The sequence below is a fragment of the Narcine bancroftii genome, chromosome 10 (genome assembly GCF_036971445.1).
Source record: "Narcine bancroftii isolate sNarBan1 chromosome 10, sNarBan1.hap1, whole genome shotgun sequence".
In the NCBI taxonomy this organism is placed as follows: domain Eukaryota; kingdom Metazoa; phylum Chordata; class Chondrichthyes; order Torpediniformes; family Narcinidae; genus Narcine; species Narcine bancroftii.
In genome coordinates, this window is record NC_091478.1 from 10,831,024 (window position 1) to 10,852,392 (window position 21,369).

Consider the following 21,369-nt stretch of genomic DNA (forward strand, 5'->3'; position numbering starts at 1 on the left):
ACCCAATTCTAGGTTTTCAAAATTATGAAGAATGTTGACAGAGCAGATGTGGCGAGCGTGTTTTCATATAGAGCAAAGCATTACTAGAGACCACTATTTTAAGGCAATCACTGACATTGCAGTGAGGGTTTCAGAAGAATCTTCAAAAACAAGGGAGAGGGTGTAATTCACTGCAACAGCCAGCAGCTGAAGGGGATGCTGTGAATCCTTTTTAAGGGAATGTTGGATATGGAGGAAGAAGCCTAATGAAAGGCTGAAATGGGCTTGTTGGTTTGAATGTTTTGATTCTGTTGCCTGACCTATGCAATTTTATGTAATTAGGGATGGAGGAAATATATTTTGTGTGAAGCCCACATCCTGCACTGAATTTTAAAAAGCCCTTTTCTGCAAATTAACCTGCAAACTTTTCATCCAGCAGAGAGGACTTAATAAATATTCCTTTCACATTGAACAATACTAGAATTAAGCATTTTATGATTTTACTGAGGTTTCCAAAGCACTGGGAGACGACAATTGAAGCTGGACTACAAGCAGGCTGGGACAGGAGTGGAGCACCAAGCGTGAAGTGCACAGACAAGAAACGTGCTCATTGTCATGTGTATTTCTCATGGCTGTTTCCCTGGAGAAAGTGTGTTTGGTGGAGAGAAAGGGAGCAAGGTCGAGACGCATGCATGAAAGTGTGAGAGAAGAGCAGATAATGAGGGTATAGAAAATGGAATGGTTCACGATTTTGAAGATAGCAGGCAAAGCGAGTAGAATAAGGACCAAGAATCAGTTTCAGAGAATGGTGGCGATGCAATCACTGAGTCGTTGATGAGGCAAAGTCAGGCGATGACAAAGACAAGAGGATCACTAAGATGTGAGGGTGCAATTGAAAAAAGACACTCATTAAAGAACTCCAGAAAGAAACCATTGATGCAAGACAGTGAGATCATCCAGAAGAGATCCTGGGATTAAATATCCTCTCACTCCTTCAGGGTCTTTCTGATTTAATTTTGCTGGAGGCACAAAACTGATTCACATGCAAATCACCTCCCCACAAAAGTGCAATGAGCTCTATTTATAGAACCAAGCTTCTATAAAGCATTTAATCTTACACAGTTTCAAATTTCCTTCCAATTGGTAAACAGGTAATGATAATTAGAATTATATTGTATTTTGAATACGCACAAAGAGGCAAGAATTTAATCCAAGTTCCAGCAAATGAAGTGGTCATCTCCTGCAAGCACAGCTGCAAAACATCTGGGAATTTGGGCAGCCTTAATCCATTATATTGCTTATGCAAGAGAATAAAGTTTGAAGCTGTTTATAACTTGACCTACGTTCACAATAAAATGAGAGAGGTCATAAGCTTGACATTTTTAAAAATTATCTACATTGTCCACCTGGATGCAATTGGAGAAATTCTCTTCTGAGGGTTTCGTGGTTAAAAAAACTGCAGGCACCCAAAATCCTTTGTTGCTGGATTAATAAGGGTTGGATGCAATTAAATAAATAAATTCTTCAATACCTACAAAGAAAAAACTGGCCTCAAACTTCCAGAGAGCAGAAAAACTAACCATCAGACATTGATACGCGAGATTAAAAATCAGGCAAACATTGAGCTGACAAGCCAAGAAAAAGATATTTATCCAAAAAAAAAAATAAAATCCACCCCCTCCACAGCCAACACTTTAAAAAAAATTCTGCCTCAAGGAGAACAATCTGAAAAAGGTCATTAGTTCTTTGTGATAGTTTCTATCATCCAAAACAGAGCTCTGAAAGCCATGCTCCCCTCTCCCGGAACACACACCCCCCCCCCCCCCCACAACTCCACCCAGTGTTTGTAATCCAGCTGCATGAGTGTGCAAGGTTCTTTTCTTGGTTGATTCAATTAAAAATATGATTTCAAAGGCATTTTCTACATGAATTTAATGTGAAATGTTTCAATGAGAATCCCCCTCCCTTCATTCATTCATTTTTCTATGGCTTAAACTAGCAAGTAAAGGAAATAAAATCATTCTCCCGGATCTGTATTTTCCGATGAAGTCCAGTAAATGGAAAACACGGATCATTTTCATATAATGAGTCAGTGCTTTTGATGCTTAAAGGGCTTTAACCATTTGGTCTCACTGTTTATAAGACATCTCGTCTCCTTGAGGCTGTCCTGCCTTTCAATAGTATCCTCATCTCTGTAATTGTAATTTCAGTTCTACATTTCTGCCTACCTTCAGTAACCTCATCAGTCTCATCAATGAGACCTCACTAGGAGTATTATGAGCAGTTTTGGGCTCCTTCTTGAAGAAAAGATGTGCTGAGGAGGTTCACCAGGATGATACTGGGAATGAAAGGCGTTTGACAGCTCTTGGTCTGTATTCATTGGAATTGAGGAAAATGAGGTGGGGAGGGGGGGGGAATCTCATGGAAGCATTTCGAATGTTGAAAGGCATGGACAGAAAAGGTGTACAAAGGTTGTTTCCCAGAGAGTCTTGAACAAGAAGGCACAACTTCACGATTGAATGGCATCCACTTAGAAATGCGTAGGAATTTCATCAGCCAGAGGATTGTAAATCTGTAGAATTTGTTGCCACCGATGGTTGTGGAGGCCGGGTCATTAGGTGCATTTAAGCCAGAGATTGATCGGTTCTTGATTAGCCAGGGCATCAAAGGTTATAGGGAGAAGGCCGGGGAGTGCGGCTGAGAGGAAAAAATGGATCAGCTCATGATTGAGTAGTAGGGAAGACTCGATGGGCTGTACAGCCTAGTTTTGTTCCTATGTCTTGTGGTCCTTCATGCACTTAATATCTTCAATATTGTCAATGTTCATAAAATACATAAAAATATATTTTCTTTGCTTGCCAGCTAATCTGGTGCCATTGTTAAAACAAGAAATAGAAGCAAAAGAAAGAGCCCCTTCAGACACATTAAATGGGCATGTATCGCACCACCTCTTTCAGTACTCCTGTACCCTCAAAGGATCCAAAATATCTATCTCCACTTAAATATATTCAAAAGGACAGTGGAAATAAAATTGCAACAACTTGCAACCCTATGAAAGAGAAAAATAAGTACATTAATCACTGTCTTAAATGCATGGCCTTTTTAAATAGTGACCCCTGGTTCCGGATTCTCCCACAAAAGCTGGAACAATCAATATTTTAACGATCTACAAATCCATACAATACTTTTTAAAAAATGTTAAATGAGTGATAGAGCTTATAGTTTAGAACTTTTCCTTCAACATATTCCAACTTGTTTTGTCATCAGTAAATAGTTTTAGCTGGGTTAACTCTTCTCAACCAGGATGGCAATGAGATCACAATTATTGAACTTTGTGCTGGGAGAGGGGGAATGGACTCAAATTGCCCAGTGTAAAGCTGCTGGATGTAAAATGAGGACAGACTTGGTTTCGATTGTAACAAATATTATGCTACATCACTGAAATGGGGCTTCTTGGTTGAAGTACCAGAGATTGATTGGCACTCACGGAACTATTCACCAGTTGCAAATCAGTCGACTCGGAAAGAGAGTTTAATAAAGGGAGAAAATATGTTCGAAACAAAACATATGCCCTTACAATTCTCTTTAAAAAATGTTATCTGTAATTTCTTGCTAAAATATTTTAGCTAAATTCTACAATAAATCAGTTGCGAAGGAATGCGGCTCCTTTGTTAGATATAGACATACATACAGAAACTGGCCCTTTCGGCCCACGAGCCCATGCTGCCCAATTAAACCCAATTAACTTTCAAACCCTGGTACATTTTGAACGGTAAGAGGAAATTGGAGCACCAAAGGAAACCCACGCAGACATGAGGAGAGCGTGCGAACTCCTGACAGATAGTGCTGGATTCGAACCTGCCCATACGCAGTTAGCGCGACACTATCACAGCACCACCGACCCAGGTTCAAATCCAGTTCTGTCTGTAAGTAGTTTGTATGTTCTCCCTGTGACCTGCATGGGATTTCCCTGCGTGCTCCAGTCTTCCCCCCACCCTCCAGAAACATACATGGTTGTGTTCATCGGGTCTTAAAACAAAAAGAAAACCTCCAGCACTCACTCATTCCAGGAGATCTAGATGACCAACTAATTAGGACTATCCAAGCTTGAAGCACTTTTGAATGGTTCCAAGAGCCGCATCGTACTTTGTTTCCCAAATGCAATTCATATGCAGCTGGTTGGAGGATTATTATTAAATCAAAAGGGTTTAATAATTGTGGAGCTCAGATAAAATTTACCTCTGACAACATTTACTCACGGCAATCCTTAAACTCTGGCCAGTTTATAATTGGTTTGTATGTGAAGCTCGGCACTTGTTCATTAGAAGTTTTCTTTGTTCTGCTTATAGACCCAACATCTTATGTTGGGATCACAAGGAGAAATGCATCCTTTGCTCCGTTGGCTATCCTCAAAATATTTTTCTTATCTGCCTGGGCAACAGGGTATCAGTTTGATCAACATTTTCTCCTGGCACATAGTCAGAGGAGAGAAACTGGAATGCAGATAAATGACATTCCATTCTGAGCATGCACCGCAGCCCAACTCACCAACAAATCATAGGATTTCCGTATCTTCACCCATCTCCCTCATTAAAGCAAAAGGATTTTCTCTCTCAAACTAGGTGGCATAAATTTATCATCTAGTTGGTCATTTTAAACCATGAATTGAAGTGAATATATAAATTTAACTATATAATGAAGTTGCAGGCCACTTTCAAATTCACAGGGCCTTGCTTGGCGCACTAACTGTTGGGCCAGATTGGAAGTTTATCCAACAACTCAGTTTTGCAAAACCTTTATCACAACAGCCTCATGTTCTAACACTTTCACTCAATGGGTAAAATTTGTCCAGACCGGTCTTTAAACGGGATCAGAGAATGACGTGTGAGAGACACGAGACTACTTCAGTGATTCAACTCACAACAATTTTCCTAATGAAATACATGATCAAACTTGCTAGGAGAAGCACAAGCTCTTTTTATTAAGCATGTGCTTTAAATAAAATTATCCAAATTAATGGCAAATATTCTGTGCAATTTGAAATGCTTCAAAAAAATAGTTAACAAATGGTTTATTTTAACTGTTAACTAGAAGCAGTTGACTTCCTGATTTGGCTTTCATTTTCCAGTTTGGTCAGTTTGCTCAGCTAATCACCCACTCAAAGTTATTGTGGAAGATCAAGTGCTACACATGTAATTATCTCGTCCTTCGATTGAAAGATCATCAACCTGAAACATCAGCACAGTGGCTCCCTCTGCTAATGGTGTGCGAGGGGATTTCAGCATTTTGATTTTGAGCACCGCGGAATGTCTAATGTTCCCTTTATCAGTAAAGATGTAGAAAATACCATTCAGCGCAGAGTTAAAATAGTTCAGCAAAGTGAATTGGGGAAATCAAAAACAATTGTCATCGTCAAGTAAATTCTGCGGTCTGTATAATTGGAAAGATTTAAATACCCAAAACGCAGAGCACCATTTCCCAGTCTGGTAATGTGAACTCTTAGTTTCCACAACTAGGTTTGTCTCTCCTAACAAATACACAACTATTTTACAAACGAGAATGCTAAATGGTGTTATAATGACTGCACACCACTTAGCACCAGAAAGGAATATGCACGTATTAAAATAAATTAAAAGTTCATTATTGATACACTGCATCACTCAGCAGAAATAATCACTCTATATCAGTGGTTCTCAACCTTTTTCTTTCCACTCACATCCCACTTTAAGTCATTCCTATGCTATCAGTGCTCTGTGATCAGTAAGGGATTGCTTAAGGTGGGATGTGAGTGGGAAGGGAAGCTTGAGAATCACTGCTCTAGACCCAATTGTCATTGAAATATTTTCCTTGAGAAAAATTGTCATTGGCCCATTTCCTTTGGAGTTATGAATCCATGCACATAACGAGTCAATTAAGTACGATTAAAACAGTGATTTTCAAACTTTTTCTTTCCACCCACATACCACTTTAAACAATCCCTTACTAATCACAGAGCATCTATAGCATAGGGAATACTTAAAGTGGTATGTGAGTGGAAAGAAAAAGGTTGAGAACCACTGCTCTAAGTGCACTTCCTTCAATAAAACAAGCCATAGTAAGATCTCTAATTTAAGAATTTAGTTACATTTTACTGCAAATAAATAGATTTGATCAACATGGATCTTCGCAGGTTCAATAACAAGTAGTAACAGCTGCACATCAAGTTTCATGGCCAGCCCCTTGAATTAATGCAAACAGATGTTAACCACTATTATCCACAAGCATCTTTGCTGATTAGATTGTCTCCCAAATCTCCAGGGATAAATTATTCATTTATCCTGATGAGAATCAATTACAGCATGCTCTCAGCTACTGATAAAATGGAGGGTACCACGTTACAAAGATGAGTAAAAATCCACCTAGGATGTAAATGGGATATCGTCGTCAAGTATAAAGTAGCTCATCTTTATGAATAGAGGCAAGTAGCAGAGGGACTGGCTGTACTCACACTTTCCAGCTCACCAGTTGTCTAAAGCAGCCATTATCCTCAACTTCCAATTTTAGCTCATGTTTAATAAGATCACTTGGAATTCAGACATCCTATCCAACAGGCCAATAGGAAATAGGCAACCCAGTCACATGAATAAATAAATCCATAATCAATCCAAACATTAGTGCTCTTGAATGTGCACCAATAATTGGCCCCAACATAAAAATTCTAGGCCCAAGTAACAATAAGATTCCTTTTAAATATTATTCTGAAATTATCATACATTTCCTATTACATTTTTTCCTAACATTTATTTTGTGTTCATATATTAAAGTCATTCAGTGGGTAATTACTAATACTGGAAAACTCCAAAGAACTAAAGCCTCCGATTAACAAGATAATTGAGCTACATCTTGAGAGAATTCAGCTGGGCATGAAAGATCATGTGATTCTAATCAAGTAAAAATATGACAATTCACTGGTTTTATTCCTTTAATTAAAACCACCAAGAACAAAAACAGCTGTTCAGAAATTCCTTAGCTTGCTATGAAAACTTGCACTTGCATTCAAAGTAATTCTATGCAAAATGCACTGAAGTGTTTGACCAGGAAGAGTGTAGCCACCTGCCTTAATGCCTTTCAACCAGTAGCACATACATCAACAGTGAAGAAGTGTTTTGAAACGCTGGTGCTGAAACATTTCAGCTCCTGTACGAGCAGTAACATGGATCCATTCCATTTTGCTTGTAGCAATAGATCTATGGTGGCTGCCAACTCACTGGCTCTACACAAAGCCCTGAAACATCAGAACGGCAAAAGTGCATCCATCAGGATGCTCTTTACCCACTACTGTTCGGCATTTAAACTCCAAGACCTTGGACTCAACATCCCACAGTGGAATTGGATCCTGATTCCTCACCTCCAGGCCACAATCAGTGAGGATTGATAAGAGCATCTCCTCCACAATCTCCATCAGTACTGGAGGACTGCAGGGCTGCGTTCTTAGCCCTCTGCTCTACTCACTTTACACCTATGAGTGTGTGCCTCGGTATGATAACAACACCATCTACAAATTTACCAACGACACCATGGTAGTGGGTTGTTAAAAAAGTGATGAGTCAACATACAGGAGGGAGATTGAAAACTTGGCCGAGTTGAGCACCAACAGCAAACTTGCACTCAATGCCACCAAAATCAAGGATCTGATTGTTGACTTTCAGGAAGGGCAAACCAGAGAAATACGATCCAGTGATCATTGGGGGATCAGAGGTGGAGGGAGTGATCAAATTTAAGTACATGAGAGTCATTGCCTCAGAGGATCTTCCCCAGACCCAACACACAAATGGTGTTGTGAAGAAAGCACATCAGAACCTCTACTTCCTCAGGAGTTTGTGGAGGATTGGTATGACATCAAAAACCATGTCAAATTTCAACAGATGCGGGGTGGAAAGTGTGTTGTCTGGCTGCATTATGGACTGGTATGGGGACATACCATACTGAGCATAATGCCCTCCGAAAGGCAGTGGACACAGCCCAGGACATCACAGGCAAAACCCTCCCCACCATCGAGAACATCTACAAGCAACACTGCCGTCAGAAAGCAGCAGCAATCATTAATGATCTACACCACCCAGCACATGCTCTGATCTCGCTGCTGCCACCAGGAAAGTGGTCTAGGTGCCACAAGACTCGCACCACCAGGTTCAGGAACAGCTGCTACCCCTCAACATCAAACTCTTCAACCACAAACTCAATCAGGCACTCATTTAAGGACTCTTACTTGTGCACTTTATTGATTATTTACTCTCTGTATTTTACAGCTTGTTTACATTCATTATTTATTTACAGTTCTTTTTATGTATACATTATGTACAGTTTTTTCTTCTTTGCACTACCAATAAGCGGTCATTCTGCCTTACCCACAGGAAAAATAATCTCAGGGTTGTATGTAATGTCATGCATGTTCTCTGACAATATATCTGAAATTTGATATGATAACTACTGTATAAGCATCCTACCTTTGTAATGCATGCAGTGTTGTGCCAACAAGACAATCTATCTTGGCCCATAGAATGCCACGATTTCCCAGTGGCTGATCATGAACTTGCTGGAAGTCCAAACCATGCATGGATCCTGCACCAGGTTAAACCTGGCACATGATCACAGGCATTTTAATGACCCAAAAGAACAAAGGCAAGTATATTGCAATGTGTGTTCATAAAAATCATTTGACTGAAGTAATATTTAAAATTATTTATTGTTTTTTTTTAAACTTCTTTACATGACGATATTATTTTAAGTAACTTTTCTTAAAACCCTCCCTCCCCCCAACTCCCAGACAGTTTTGGGGCAGATGCACCATTGTCCCAAAAATTAATGGACATCTGCCCCATGCCACATCCTTTGCTCAGTGAGATTTCCAGGACAGTTTTCCACTGGAAGGCTGGCTCCCTTCCCTCATGCAGCATCGAAGCTGTGTCAGTGGAGACGGCTGGCTGTACTCACACTTTCCAGCTCACCAGTTGTCTAAAGCAGCCATTATCCACAGCTGCTGTACAGCACCCCACTCCCCTCCCCACAGAGGGCCACAGCACATTCAAGGAGGAAATACAGACTGAAATCATATAATATATTTTATGTAGTTGGTAGGAGAGAGACCAAACAGAATTGACTGTTTCATCGAGAAGGGGGCCCATAAATTTTGAGCAGAGCATTAAGGGAACCATAGGCAAAAAAAAAAGTTGAGAATGTCTGGTCTAATGCATCGGTTTTGCAAATAGCCCATGGCACAAAAAGCCGATTAAAAATTAAAGCAAAAGATATGCACACTTGTATTGTTAAAAATCAATTAAAAGCATTGAAATAACTTAAAATAAGTAGAACAACTATTTATTCCAGTAGCTGACGTCTCCCATTCCTTTGAATGGATACTGCTGAATATGCTCCAGGTTTAATCTGGCTCAGGTTCAACAGGCAGGCTTTCAATTTGGAAAGCTGGGCTGGACTTCATTAGACACAAAGTGAGCTGCAGCCAGAGGTGACAGGGTGGAGATTCCAGATGCCAGCACAGGCAGTAGGACTCCTGTGTGGATATCAAGGCAAGTCCTGCCATCGGCATTGTCATTGGGGTAGAAGACTTGCTCCTTATTTCATTGTTAATAGTCTTTGAATGCTTCCATCAGGGAAGCACGCTCAAGAAAACCCCTGAAGCTTTGGTAGTCAGCAAGATCAAGGGAGAGCCTGCAACATCTGTCAAAGGTTTTCACAGCAGCAAGTGTCTGGATATTAAGCATTGAAACAGTGAGTATGGGCAGTCAACTCTACCCAAAAGTCAGGGTTCAAATTCCTGTGGAATTTTGTTTTAAATGCCAGCAATACTGCAATGGAATAATTAAAATAATGTAGTAATCCAATCCTTGAAGTTAAATGTTACTTCAGATTATGGTGGAGCAACTTTCATTTCCATGAAGCCAGCCATAGTCTTGGTTTTCTGCCACTTTATTATTCTTTAGATATATGCTCCCATCTGTCTGCCGCAGATGCGCATTTAACCTCGTCTTTCCTTTAATTACATCTACAGAAACTCTCATGTTGTTTTTTTTAATGTTTACTCTCAACTTCAATTTTCTCTTTAGTCATCAACTTGTTATCCTTTCAACTGAATTCTAAAATGCTCCTCAATCTCAGCCTTACTATTTTATCATGTAACTTTGTGCTTTCCTTATATTTAATACTTATCTTGAATTGCATCTTTAATCCATTATCAGATCACTTTTTCTATCATGCACTAAAATGATGTATATTTAATCACAAATTCTGCATAAAATTCTGCTGGTTATGCCCGTTGACCAGCACTTTAACAATTTTTTTGCCTTCCTCTTACAGAGACCAAGGAAAAAGGGAAGTTTGCTTATTACAATTGAAATGAGAAAATCTTCTGCTCAAGACTCATGGAAACACAACACAGCAACAGGCTCTTCAGATCACCAAAGACACTGCCATCATATTTTTGCATGTATAAAAGCTATAATTGAGGATAGTATTTATGTCAAATAACTTGAAGCTGGAGGAGTTGGTATTGAAAATGTAGAATTTATTATGGGTAAAGGGTGCACTTAAGCAATAACTGAGTCCGTGGGGTAATAGACGTCTGCAGGGCAAAGGAGTCCAGTTGTTATTAGTGTTATCTGGGAATATGCTCTCTGTGAAAACGACATACTTCCATTAATTCTTCTCCCATCATATATAATTCAGCCTGTTATAACTTTGTCATTAATGGCCCAGCATATATCTTGGTTATAGAAACTTCACAAGAGAATATTCTAAGCCAGTGGTTCTCAATCTTTCTTTCCAATCACATACCACTTTAAGCATTCCCTCTGCCTCTGTGATTAGTAAGGGATTGCTTAAGGTGGTATGTGGGTGGGAAGGGAAGGATGAGAACCACTGCTCGAGACCTGATAGTTACTGAAATATTTTGCGGGAGAAAAATTGTCATTAGCCCATTTCCTGTGGAGTTATGAAACCATGCACATAACGAGTCAATTAGGTATGATTAAGACAGTGGTTTTAAACTTTTTCTTTCCACCCACATACCACCTTAAGCGATCCCTTACTGTTATCCTGCATGGCAAATGTCATCTTCATATCTGATGTTGTCTCCACTCTGGATTGCCCATCCTCCACACCACCATCTTGTGGTACAGCTTCAGCCATTTTCATGTGGCTGATCTTAGATTCTATTGATGTTTTTTGCAGTAATTTTGTGAGGTTTGTATTCCCAGTGGCCAAAAACTTCTCTCTTTCTACTGGCCCTTCCAGACTTACCTGAAGAGCAACTTTGGCTCCACTTGAATCTAATTCCTGATGTTGTAATTCTTCTCTAAGTTCCTTAACCTTCATCTCCTTAACACAAAGCTCCTCAGGGGCAGCTGCTTCAGCAGTGGCTGCCATATTATCATTGTCCATTCAGCCAACCATTGTACTCAGGCATCAACTTAACAATATTCCAAAACAGTCCTCAAAGGACAAGCGGCAGTTTCTCCAAACTATGTTCTTACTCGCAATAAACATACAGAAGGAATCCTTAAGTAAGGCTTAATGCTTCTTCAATGGCCTTGATGCTACTACTGACAGTGCCTCCTTGAGTTTGAAATGCTCGAAAAAGAGCACAATCGATCCAGTGCAAATTCCAAATCCTATTTCCAACTCTTCTATTTACTTAATTATAGTAATTAATTTCCTTTATAGTCACTTGGAGGATCAAAGAATGTGGTCTGTAACTCGTTCATACAAATTCATACTAAAGTTAAGATGAGCTTTGCAATGTTTATTAAACTAAATTAAGCATTGTTAACATTGTTTTAAGTTGCTATACATTATTAGAAGCTGTTGAAACATTGCTAGTTGGTGAATAGAAGAATGCTGGAACATTTTCACAGAACAAAAGAAACTAAATGTGCATCTTTATTTCTTAAACAAACCATATGATCCTGGCTTGAAGATGTTGCTAGGAGATAGCACAAAAATGTTGAACCACAAAGCCAAAAACTGACCACTTGCAAGCATGAAATACTTTTTAACCTTTACAAATAGGAACAAATAATACTTTGCTTATAAAACTGACCATACAAGTTAAAAGTTATGACCCAAAAGATTTTCAAATTGCCTAGCCCTGCTTCTTGCAAGATCTTCTCCTTTGTTTAATCACATCTAAATGGCATTTCCTGCCATTTGACAAATACATTTCAAGCATATTTTGACTGCACCCTGAGCAGAAACTCTCCATCTTATTATTTATTCACACTAGCTAGCAACTCATATCCCACTTATGTCCTAAATTATATTGTTGCTCAATATAACTTTAAATTTATCACAAATGGAGAAGGAAAGGTGAAGAGCCAAAAGCTGTCATACCACAAGGAGGAAGGTGGAGGATGTCCTGCAGGACTTGGAAAGAAATTAATGTGCAAGACTTTAAAGGACAATAATCTCCAGCTTAGTTCCAATTTCTTGCGCTAGGTAGTACACAAATAAGAGGATAATGCAAATTCATAAGCACCTCTACAGTGAACTGGGATTCCCTAGTAGTGTGTGGTGCTTATGGTAAACCCAGAACCCTTCTGAAGACTACAGTGAGACCATACCCATAGTTATAAGCTAATGAAAGCATTGTTCTCCCTCCAGTTATAAGAGCTTTTATTCATGCCAAAATTTTATTAGCTTATTCCCTAAATGATGGAAGCGCTACTCAAGTCCAGTCTGCTGCAGATAGACCCTTTGTCCCCCAACACGGCTGAGGAATTCACATACTGGCTCGACTGCTTCCAGGCCTACCTGAACGCGACCAGAGATGTCTTCCACACTAATGAACTCAGGAGGTCTGCACTCGTTTTGAGGCTAGGAACAAAAGGGCATGCAGTCATCAGAGACTGCACTACATATGATGCTGCCATCGAGGCTTTGAAGGCTCGATACCTCAAGATGCAAAACGAGGCCCTAGCGAGGCAACGACTCGCTCTACGTCACTAATGGCCAGGAGAGACCATTGATGACTACCTGCTGGATCTGTGGACGCCTGCCAAGAAGTGCAGGTACAAAGCATCTATGGGCCACATTCGTGAGGAAGAACAGATCCAGGACATTCTAGTTGCGGGGGTCCGCTTGAGGTACATGAGGCAGCGACTACTCGATTCAGGTAAGAAAGACTTGGCGAGCCATGTTGAACTGGCCAAATCATTGGAACAAGCCAAGCTCAAGAACAACGACATCAAAGCATGCAAGCTCACTCACCCAGATGACCCCTTCCAAAGACGGGCTGCTCTCGCTACCCCTGCTGCTTCCCATGCTAGGGAGGGCAACAAATGCCAGCATCCCCAATCTCGTTGGGGTAAGAAAGGACATTGGGCGAGGAGGAGACGTTGTTTCCAATTCGTACTGTGCTCTTACAAGGAGGTAGTTTGCAAGTGCTGCTGGGGAGAGATTAGAATTGCTTGCTAGGGAAATGGCAAACCAAGTGTGGATGCAGAAGCAAAAGGAACAAAAATAAAAAGCAGCCTTTAATAGACTAGAGAATTAACAAAAGTTTAGCAGCACTTAATGCAATGTGCATCCATGTAGAAGACAACAGAGAGGGATGTGGCAAGCTGATTTCGTTGCTGTTGCAGACACAAGATGTAAAAGGGCAAGGAAAATGCTTCAGTATCTTTTGATCACAGGGCGGTGCAGAAGGTCCTGAAATGAGGGTCGACCTGTACATATTTTTTTTAAATGGACAACTGTCCTGTCAAAGATAAAGAAATACAATGAACACAATCACTAATAATGAGGTAGACTCAATGCAAGAGACATGGATGGCACAGAATTCTTCAACCATCATCAGAACATTTTTAGCTAGCACATAGCAAGCTCGAAAAAAGAGAGGAAAATTCTGGACTTGGCTTTACCTAATGAAACTGGGATCTTAGCTGTGATATCAATGAAACAACAGTTTGGGGGAAAATGGGCTTCAGTCAGAAATGCAAAAAGATAGAATAAAGTTGCAAGAACATGGCAGAGGTGGACAGGATATACGGAATAAATCTGTATCAGACAGCTGGATGATGTTTAAGTCGTGGCAGTGAAGATCTGAACAAAGCGTAATGGAACAGGAGGCACTCTCAAATCATGGATGCCAAGGAGCACACAGGATAGGGCAAACCAAGCCAAGAAGGTTTAAGCCACAAACCAATACATTAGTCCAAAACAAACATTCTTTAGATATTTTATTGATCCAGGACATGTTGAGTGGGATGAATGCAGAGATAAGAAATATTTAAGGAGATTAACAAGTTTGGTGGAAGAAAAATAGCCAGATTTAAATTAAATGTTTCCCACACCGTTGAAAAAAATGCAACCCATTTTGCAGATTAATACTGATGTACGGAGATGCTGTGGGGACAATGAACCACGAGAGAAGCAGATAATATGTGAAAAAGGGAGAGTTGAATATTTACAGTTGGTGCACAAGTGAAAAAGAATGAATTTAAAATAGAATAGGCTGCAGTTTCAAGCTAGGCTATCCTCAGAGGGGAAAAAAATGTAATCTATGATAAACAGAGCACTCTGTGTGTGTGTGTGTGTGTGTGTGTGTGTGCGCGTGCATATATATATTTATTATTACTACCTTGTAAGATAACTGGAACACTGAACTTACCGAAGTATCTATTTTAATTAAAGCAAGGTCTGCTTTCTCGTCTATGTCTTTAATTTTGGCATTGTACGTGGCTCCATTCCTCAGTTCCACTTTCACTCTGTGCTTGTTGGTGACCACATGTGCATTTGTCACTATCAGTCCATCTTCGGAGACTATGAACCCTGAACCACTTGCAACAGATATTTCACGGTTGGAATACACTGCCCTAAATAAATAAATTAATAATTTACAAATAAATATTCAGGTTCAAATGTTCACTGCTTTACTTTATACACTTAAATGGCATGAGATGCCTGCAACGCCCATCTTTACTCTGCACAGAACAAAATTCACATGGTGCTCATCTTACCATCATCATAAACATACCATTGAGTAGAAGAGTATGAAAGTCATGTTAAAACTATATAATATTTGATTAGGCCACACTTGGAGCATTGTGTAGAATTCTGGTCACCCCATTACAGGAATGACGTTTGGAAAGAGCACAGGAGAGATGTACTGTCCCAGGATGGTGCCTAGTTTAGTGGGCACGAGTTTGGACAAATTTGGGTCATTTTCCCTGGAGCATCAGAGGCCAAGGGGAGACCGGATGGAAGTGTATAAAATGATAAGCATAGACAGGGAGGACAGTCAAAGTGTCACATTTAATGTGACAAATTCTGCCAGCTCGCTAATGACAAGTTGCTCCACTATGCTGAGGATTTACTAAGGACATGCAAAAGATGGGAATCTGCCTTCCACCTGGAATATGAATAAGATGGGAGAATGAACTCAAACTTTTAATTTAATTCAGGCATCATATTCAGCACGGACATTGTGAGCTGAAAGACCTGCACCCGTGCTAGACTGGTTTAAGATTTATCTCACTATAATACCTATTTCATTGACTTCACTCTGAAAACTACCAATTGTTTATATTCTCCATTTTTTTTTATAAGCACATTTCTACCAGTGTATGAGCAGGTATCCATTTAAAATTATGATTTTCCTGAGTCCAGAGGTTATGAGGGATATAAGGCAGAGCAAGTGCAAACAGGCTTTTCTTCCCCGCTGAGGTGAGGTGGGACAAGTGTCTCCCTACTCCCATCGATGTGTTCCATCAGGATCGTTGATTGAAGACGGCACGCAAAATCATTGAGGACCCCTTCCACCCCGCAAGCAGCATCTGTCAGCTGCTCTCTCAATGGGGAAGTGATCCAGGAGGATCAGAGCCAGCACCACCAAGCTGAGGAACAGCTTCTTCACGTGGGCAGCAAGAATGCTGAACGACCAAATGAAGTGCTCACACTAACCATCCGAGACTCTCATAGGTACAAAACAACATTTATTTATTTATTTGTATCTACAAAGACTTGTCCTCCATATGTATTATTTGTTCCATCTGATTGTGTCTCTGCATGCTTTGCACTGAGGACAGGAGAACGCCGTTTTCACGGATTGTACTTGTACAATCAGATTGACTTGAATTAGAAGGCACACATTAAGGATAAAAGAGGAAATATATAAATGGAACGTTAGGGAGAACTTCTTCATGCAGGTTGTGGTGTAAGTGTGGAACAAGCTGCTAGATGAAGTGGTGAATTGACTCGATTTTGACATTTAAGAAAAATTTGGACTGGTACATGGATAGGAGGAGTATGGAGGATCAGAGGCAGGTGCAGGTCAATGAGACTCGGCAGAATAATAGTTCAACACAGATTAGATGGGCCAAACGGTATGTTTCTGTGCTGTAGCGTTCTATAGTTCAATTCATCATTCAGTCCTGCCATAAGATGCACTGAGTTAATGACATATTTTACTTCAATTTCTTTTAAATTCAAGCCATTGTCTAGTTTACCAAGAAAAAAAAAATCACAATAATGTATGTGGTTTTTAGGTTAATTGGTGGAGAAACTCAGCTGGTCTTTCAGCGTCCATAGGAGACAAAGATATATTGCTGATGTTCTGGGCCTGAGCCTTTCTTCAAGGAACAAGCAGAATGAGAGCAAAAATCAGGAAAGGATGTGGGAGAGAGGAATGGTTTCGTTTACTCAATTATGCAGCATGCATGCAAGTGATTAAGCGAGTTTTTATTATGTGTCCCCAACAGCCCACAGTGTGTTGCACAGTGCAGTTGACCTATCGCACCATTTCTGCTGAAGGCACTCCTTCATCGTGGTTGGAGATTAGACCCAATGCTGACAAAGGAAGCAGAAAAATGTGCAGCTCAAGTGGAACCTACTGCTCGTTACAAACCTGCTGCTCGTGTTCTCTTATGCGGTAGAGTTCATGAGTTTGGGAGGTGGTTGCTCAATGCTCCTTTAGGATTTCAGATATAACCACATAAAATACAAAGCCTTTCTGATTGCTCATTGCATATCTCACTGAATTTTTACCCTGCATAGCCCCAAGATTATACGTTCTCCAGTGCTGATGGATATCAGGCAAGTGACAATGTTGGAGAAAGAACAACGCTGGAGAAACTCAGCCAGTCAAACAGTGGTACTTTATATAGCAAAGATGAAGATACATAACCAATCTTTCGGGCTTGAGCCCTTCATCGAGCTATGAGAAAAATCTAGAACCCAAGGTTCGGGCTGCTCATACTTTGATTAAGGGCTCAAGCCCAAAACGTTGGTTATGTATCTTTATCTTTTCTATATGAAGTGAACTGTTTGACCTGATGAGTTTCTCCAGCTTTGTGTTTTTAAGCTTCAATCATGGTGTCTGCAAACTTTTGTGTTTAGTCTGTTTGATAATCCTGATTCACTAGGATGTGGCCTAGACTGGAGGACTTGAATACATACTTTACAGAAATACAACATATCCATTTTACAAAAGAAGTAAAATGTACACAAAATAGACATTAAAATCAATGCTAGGGTTTGGTGCTAAGATCATTTTTGTTTAAAAGTTCAATTTGGAAATAAACTGAAGTACAGATTAAAATTACAGTAAAACCTCTGTTGTCCAGAATTCAAACAACCGGCAAAAAAAAATTGTGGAAAATAAAGTTAACAATACGGGAATTTAAAATTGGCGCGCCTCGCCATTAATTCAACAATCATGCAACAAGCAATCTCAAACAACCAGAAAATTCATTTATCCGGTACCTACCAATCCCTAGAGGTGCCAGATATCAGGGGTTTTACTGTAGTTTTCTTAATTTTAGTTGATTTAATGACTTGGATTTCCCTTCAAGGAAGGCAAGGATGCATATTATGCCATTAACACTATTGATGAGGAATGTGGCCGGAGGTGAATTGGTCACATTTTGTTATTAAGGGAGTTAAACAGTAAGTCTGCAGATGCTGGGGAGGAGTGCAATATGCAAATATTCTGGAGAAACTCAGCAGGTCACATGAATCATACCTGACGAAGGGCCCAGGCCCAAAAAGTTGGTTACCCTCGACTTCCTATCGATTCTGTGTGACCTGCTAGTTTCTCCAGCCCACTTGTGTATTGGTTTTATGCAAGTTTGTCAAATGAATTGTGTTGGGTGCAACAGACTTTAAGGTGACGTAGATTTCATTCGAAAAGGAAGAGAAATGAGAAAAGAAAATGCTTATTTGTTCAGCGACCAGTACAGATTGAATAAAACAAGATTCCAAGTAAATTAATTTATTTCTAGTGGTGCATTAAGCAGGCTAAAGTAATCCAGCATTTTGGCTTTTGAATTTTACTGTTGAATATATTAATTAGTTGCAAGATGTATTGATCTAAAACCTGTGAAATTATAGGAGACATAGCACCTGCCCATTTTCTACCTCTTTCCCCACTATTCCAAGCCCCAAACATTCTTTCTGGGTGAAGCAATGACTTACACTTCTCTCATCTCAGTATATTATGTTGGTCTTTGCAACATGGTCTGAGCTTGCATTAAACTTGCTGAACTTCCAATCTTTGGCCTCCTGGGAGAGGCAAGGTAACCTACTTGATTACAACCTCCACTCCCCAACTCACTACAGGTGTTCCTCAATTTATGTTCTTGCAAACCCATCGTAAGTCAAAGAAAATAGAAAGTCGGACCATCATACTCTGGAGAGCACCTGTAACTCTGTATTTATCTTCAGCAGATTTTCCATCAGCATCTTCCTTAATTAAGCCAGCTCCAAACCCATCTGTAATGCAGGACCTTCTTGGAAGTTAGATCCATTGTCAAAACATTTACAAAAACATTCTAACTGTGTGATTGGTTATCATTTGCATTTAGCATATGTGGTTTCTTTTTTATTTTTATTTTGATAACTGTCCCTATTTATTGTACACAAAATACATATCCACTAATCTTTTAAAATTGTTCTATTGATAATAAATGATTTTGGAAACATGGCAAAAATTCCACTTACCACAAAGGCTTGACTTGTGTATCATGCAAAGTTTTTAAACAAACCTATTAAGATTGTTCTTCCATATTATTTTTCAAATACAGATGAATAAAGAAATCAGACAGAACTCACGTCAAGTTTAATTGGATGATAGATTTTAGGTGAGAGAAAACATACCCTGTTAAATTTTTTATATCCAGTAGACCCCATCTCTTACTTCATCTTAAAACTTTTTTTTTTAGCTTACCTAACATGCAGATAAGGGGTCTAAATAGGAATACACAATCAAAGCCCTTCCACATATCCACTATGGCTGTCATTTACTGTATTTTTCTTTAGGAGACTTTCCAATAAATGAAAATGCATCAATTTCTGGTGATCATTTTTCTGCAGAAATGCTACCAACAAGAGAATGACAGAGAGATTAACTGAAAGACTCAGAGGGTTTACATACCTACGAAAAAGTTCAATGTGAACCACAGCAGGAGCAATCTTATCCACCACATCTGCAATAAAATTGTATTTGTGTCGCAGGCTGTTTGGATCATTCTGACCTGCAAGTGAAAAAGTAAATAAATGAATTAAGCTACTATTTTCAATTAATTTATTCAGAACTGGTATTTGACACAATGTTGAAAGATGGTACTGCAGTACAGCATTGGAGATACAGTTGCTTGATTTCAGTGAACAGAGGGCCAACATGCGCTTCATGCTCAGTTTAAAAAGAAAATCATACAAGTTCAAAGTGTTCCGGGGGGGGGGGTGTAGGTTAATGGGGTGTAAATTGGGTGGCATGGACTTACGACGAAATGGTCTGTAACTGTGCTGTTTGTCTACATTTTTTCTAAAGAGCTTAAAAATACTGTGTCAGAAATAGAATTTATGGAAAATTGCTTTATTTAATTGCTGTGAAGTTATGGTCAGTCTAAAATTACCAGAAACATTGGGACGAGAGTAGACAAGTTCATCCCTCGAACCTGTCCTTCCTTTGAGTGTGGTCCTGATCAGCTGTCTACGCCAACCATATCCCTTGTTTACTCCGTTTATCAATCAGATTTAAAATTAACATCTGACTTCTCATCATTCAATTACAGAAGAAAACTTCAGTTAATAACTACTCCCTTATAGAAAACACCCTCTTCTTGTATGAACTGTTTAGATCTAATTTGTAGACTGTCACCCTGCCCCTAAACTCACCAACCATCAGAAATATCTTCTCTACCTACTGTCAGTTACTCTTAATATGTTGAAAATGCAAATAATTCTTACTTTTTAAACCAGTTATATCCTCTAATGTCTCTTGGAGTTCAGCTCCAAATCCAGTGCTGCATTCTCTTCAAGGCTATTCTTCCAAATGTCATGGCTTGACTTCATGAACGAAGATCCAGGAAGGATCGTCCTTCGAGCCTGCTCAATATGCGCTGTACTGGCCCCACCCTTGACAACCAGAGTTTATCTGCCATGGCCCAGCATGATGGGATGGTGACAGCCAGGTCCTTGGGTCACAGGTGTTATGCCGGAGTGTCCTTCTCCTAGGTGGATGGCCTGATGAGGCTAACGAGTTCCATCTGCCCGGGTTTGGCTGGCTGCCAACCAAGGCTAACAAACCCAGCCCACCTGTCCAGTTACACCACTGACACTCGGTCGCACCACAAGCTCAGTGAAAACGGGGGTCACTATGAGAAGGTGTTGCTACGGACACAGTAATGTAAGAGAGGCCATTTGCAGTGACCTCCTGCCTGGTGAGCCAGACAGTGGCCACACGACAATCACTACACCAAGAAAGGACAGGCGATTTATTACACATGCAATTTCGCTGGGTGAGCAGGACACCAGGCCCAGACCTCACCAGCACCCCCTTTACCTGTACCCACTGTACCTTCTGTACTCACACTACTCCAGGTGTGGTCTCCCCTCCCCTTTATGTGGTCTAATCTTCAAAATATTCCATTCGTCTTTCTGAACATATGTACATGTAAACTGCATTTATAAAATTACGAGGTAGGTTTCTTTCCCAGTGAATGAGAGTTGTAGCAAGAGTGTGTGAGAGCGGGCCAGTTTAAGCAGGTGAGATGTACAAGTGGAGCAGACATTGTGTGAGTGGGCCAGAGTTAGAGGGACGAGTAGAGGCTTCGTAGAGAGAAGCAAAAACTAAGGTAAGACTCTGGTGAGAGTTTATCATTTATTCCTTGACCTTGTATTCGTGCCAAGGTAGAATAGTCTGAACACCATCTCCTTGGCAGCTACATCTGCATGAAGTGCATCGAGTTGAAACTCCTTACAGACCGTGTTGGGGAACTGGAGCTGCAGCTCGATGACGTCCAGCTGCTACAGGAGCATGAGGAGTTCGTGGATAGGAGCTACAAGGTGATAATCACACTCATACCTTGGAGAAGGGCTCAGGCCCGAAATATCGGTTAT

General features: G+C 40.1%; 1 protein-coding gene across 1 annotated transcript in view; it reads right to left on the minus strand.

Moving 5' to 3' along the window:
• Positions 1 to 21,369, minus strand: part of htra1b (HtrA serine peptidase 1b) — a 56,254-nt gene that overhangs the window by 17,155 nt on the left and 17,730 nt on the right. Inside the window, exons 2-3 of the mRNA XM_069899799.1 lie at positions 19,403 to 19,502; positions 14,642 to 14,846 (exon numbers count right to left, since the gene is read on the minus strand). Coding sequence (XP_069755900.1) covers positions 14,642 to 14,846; positions 19,403 to 19,502 — 305 coding nt within the window. The remainder of the gene's footprint in view (positions 1 to 14,641; positions 14,847 to 19,402; positions 19,503 to 21,369) is intronic.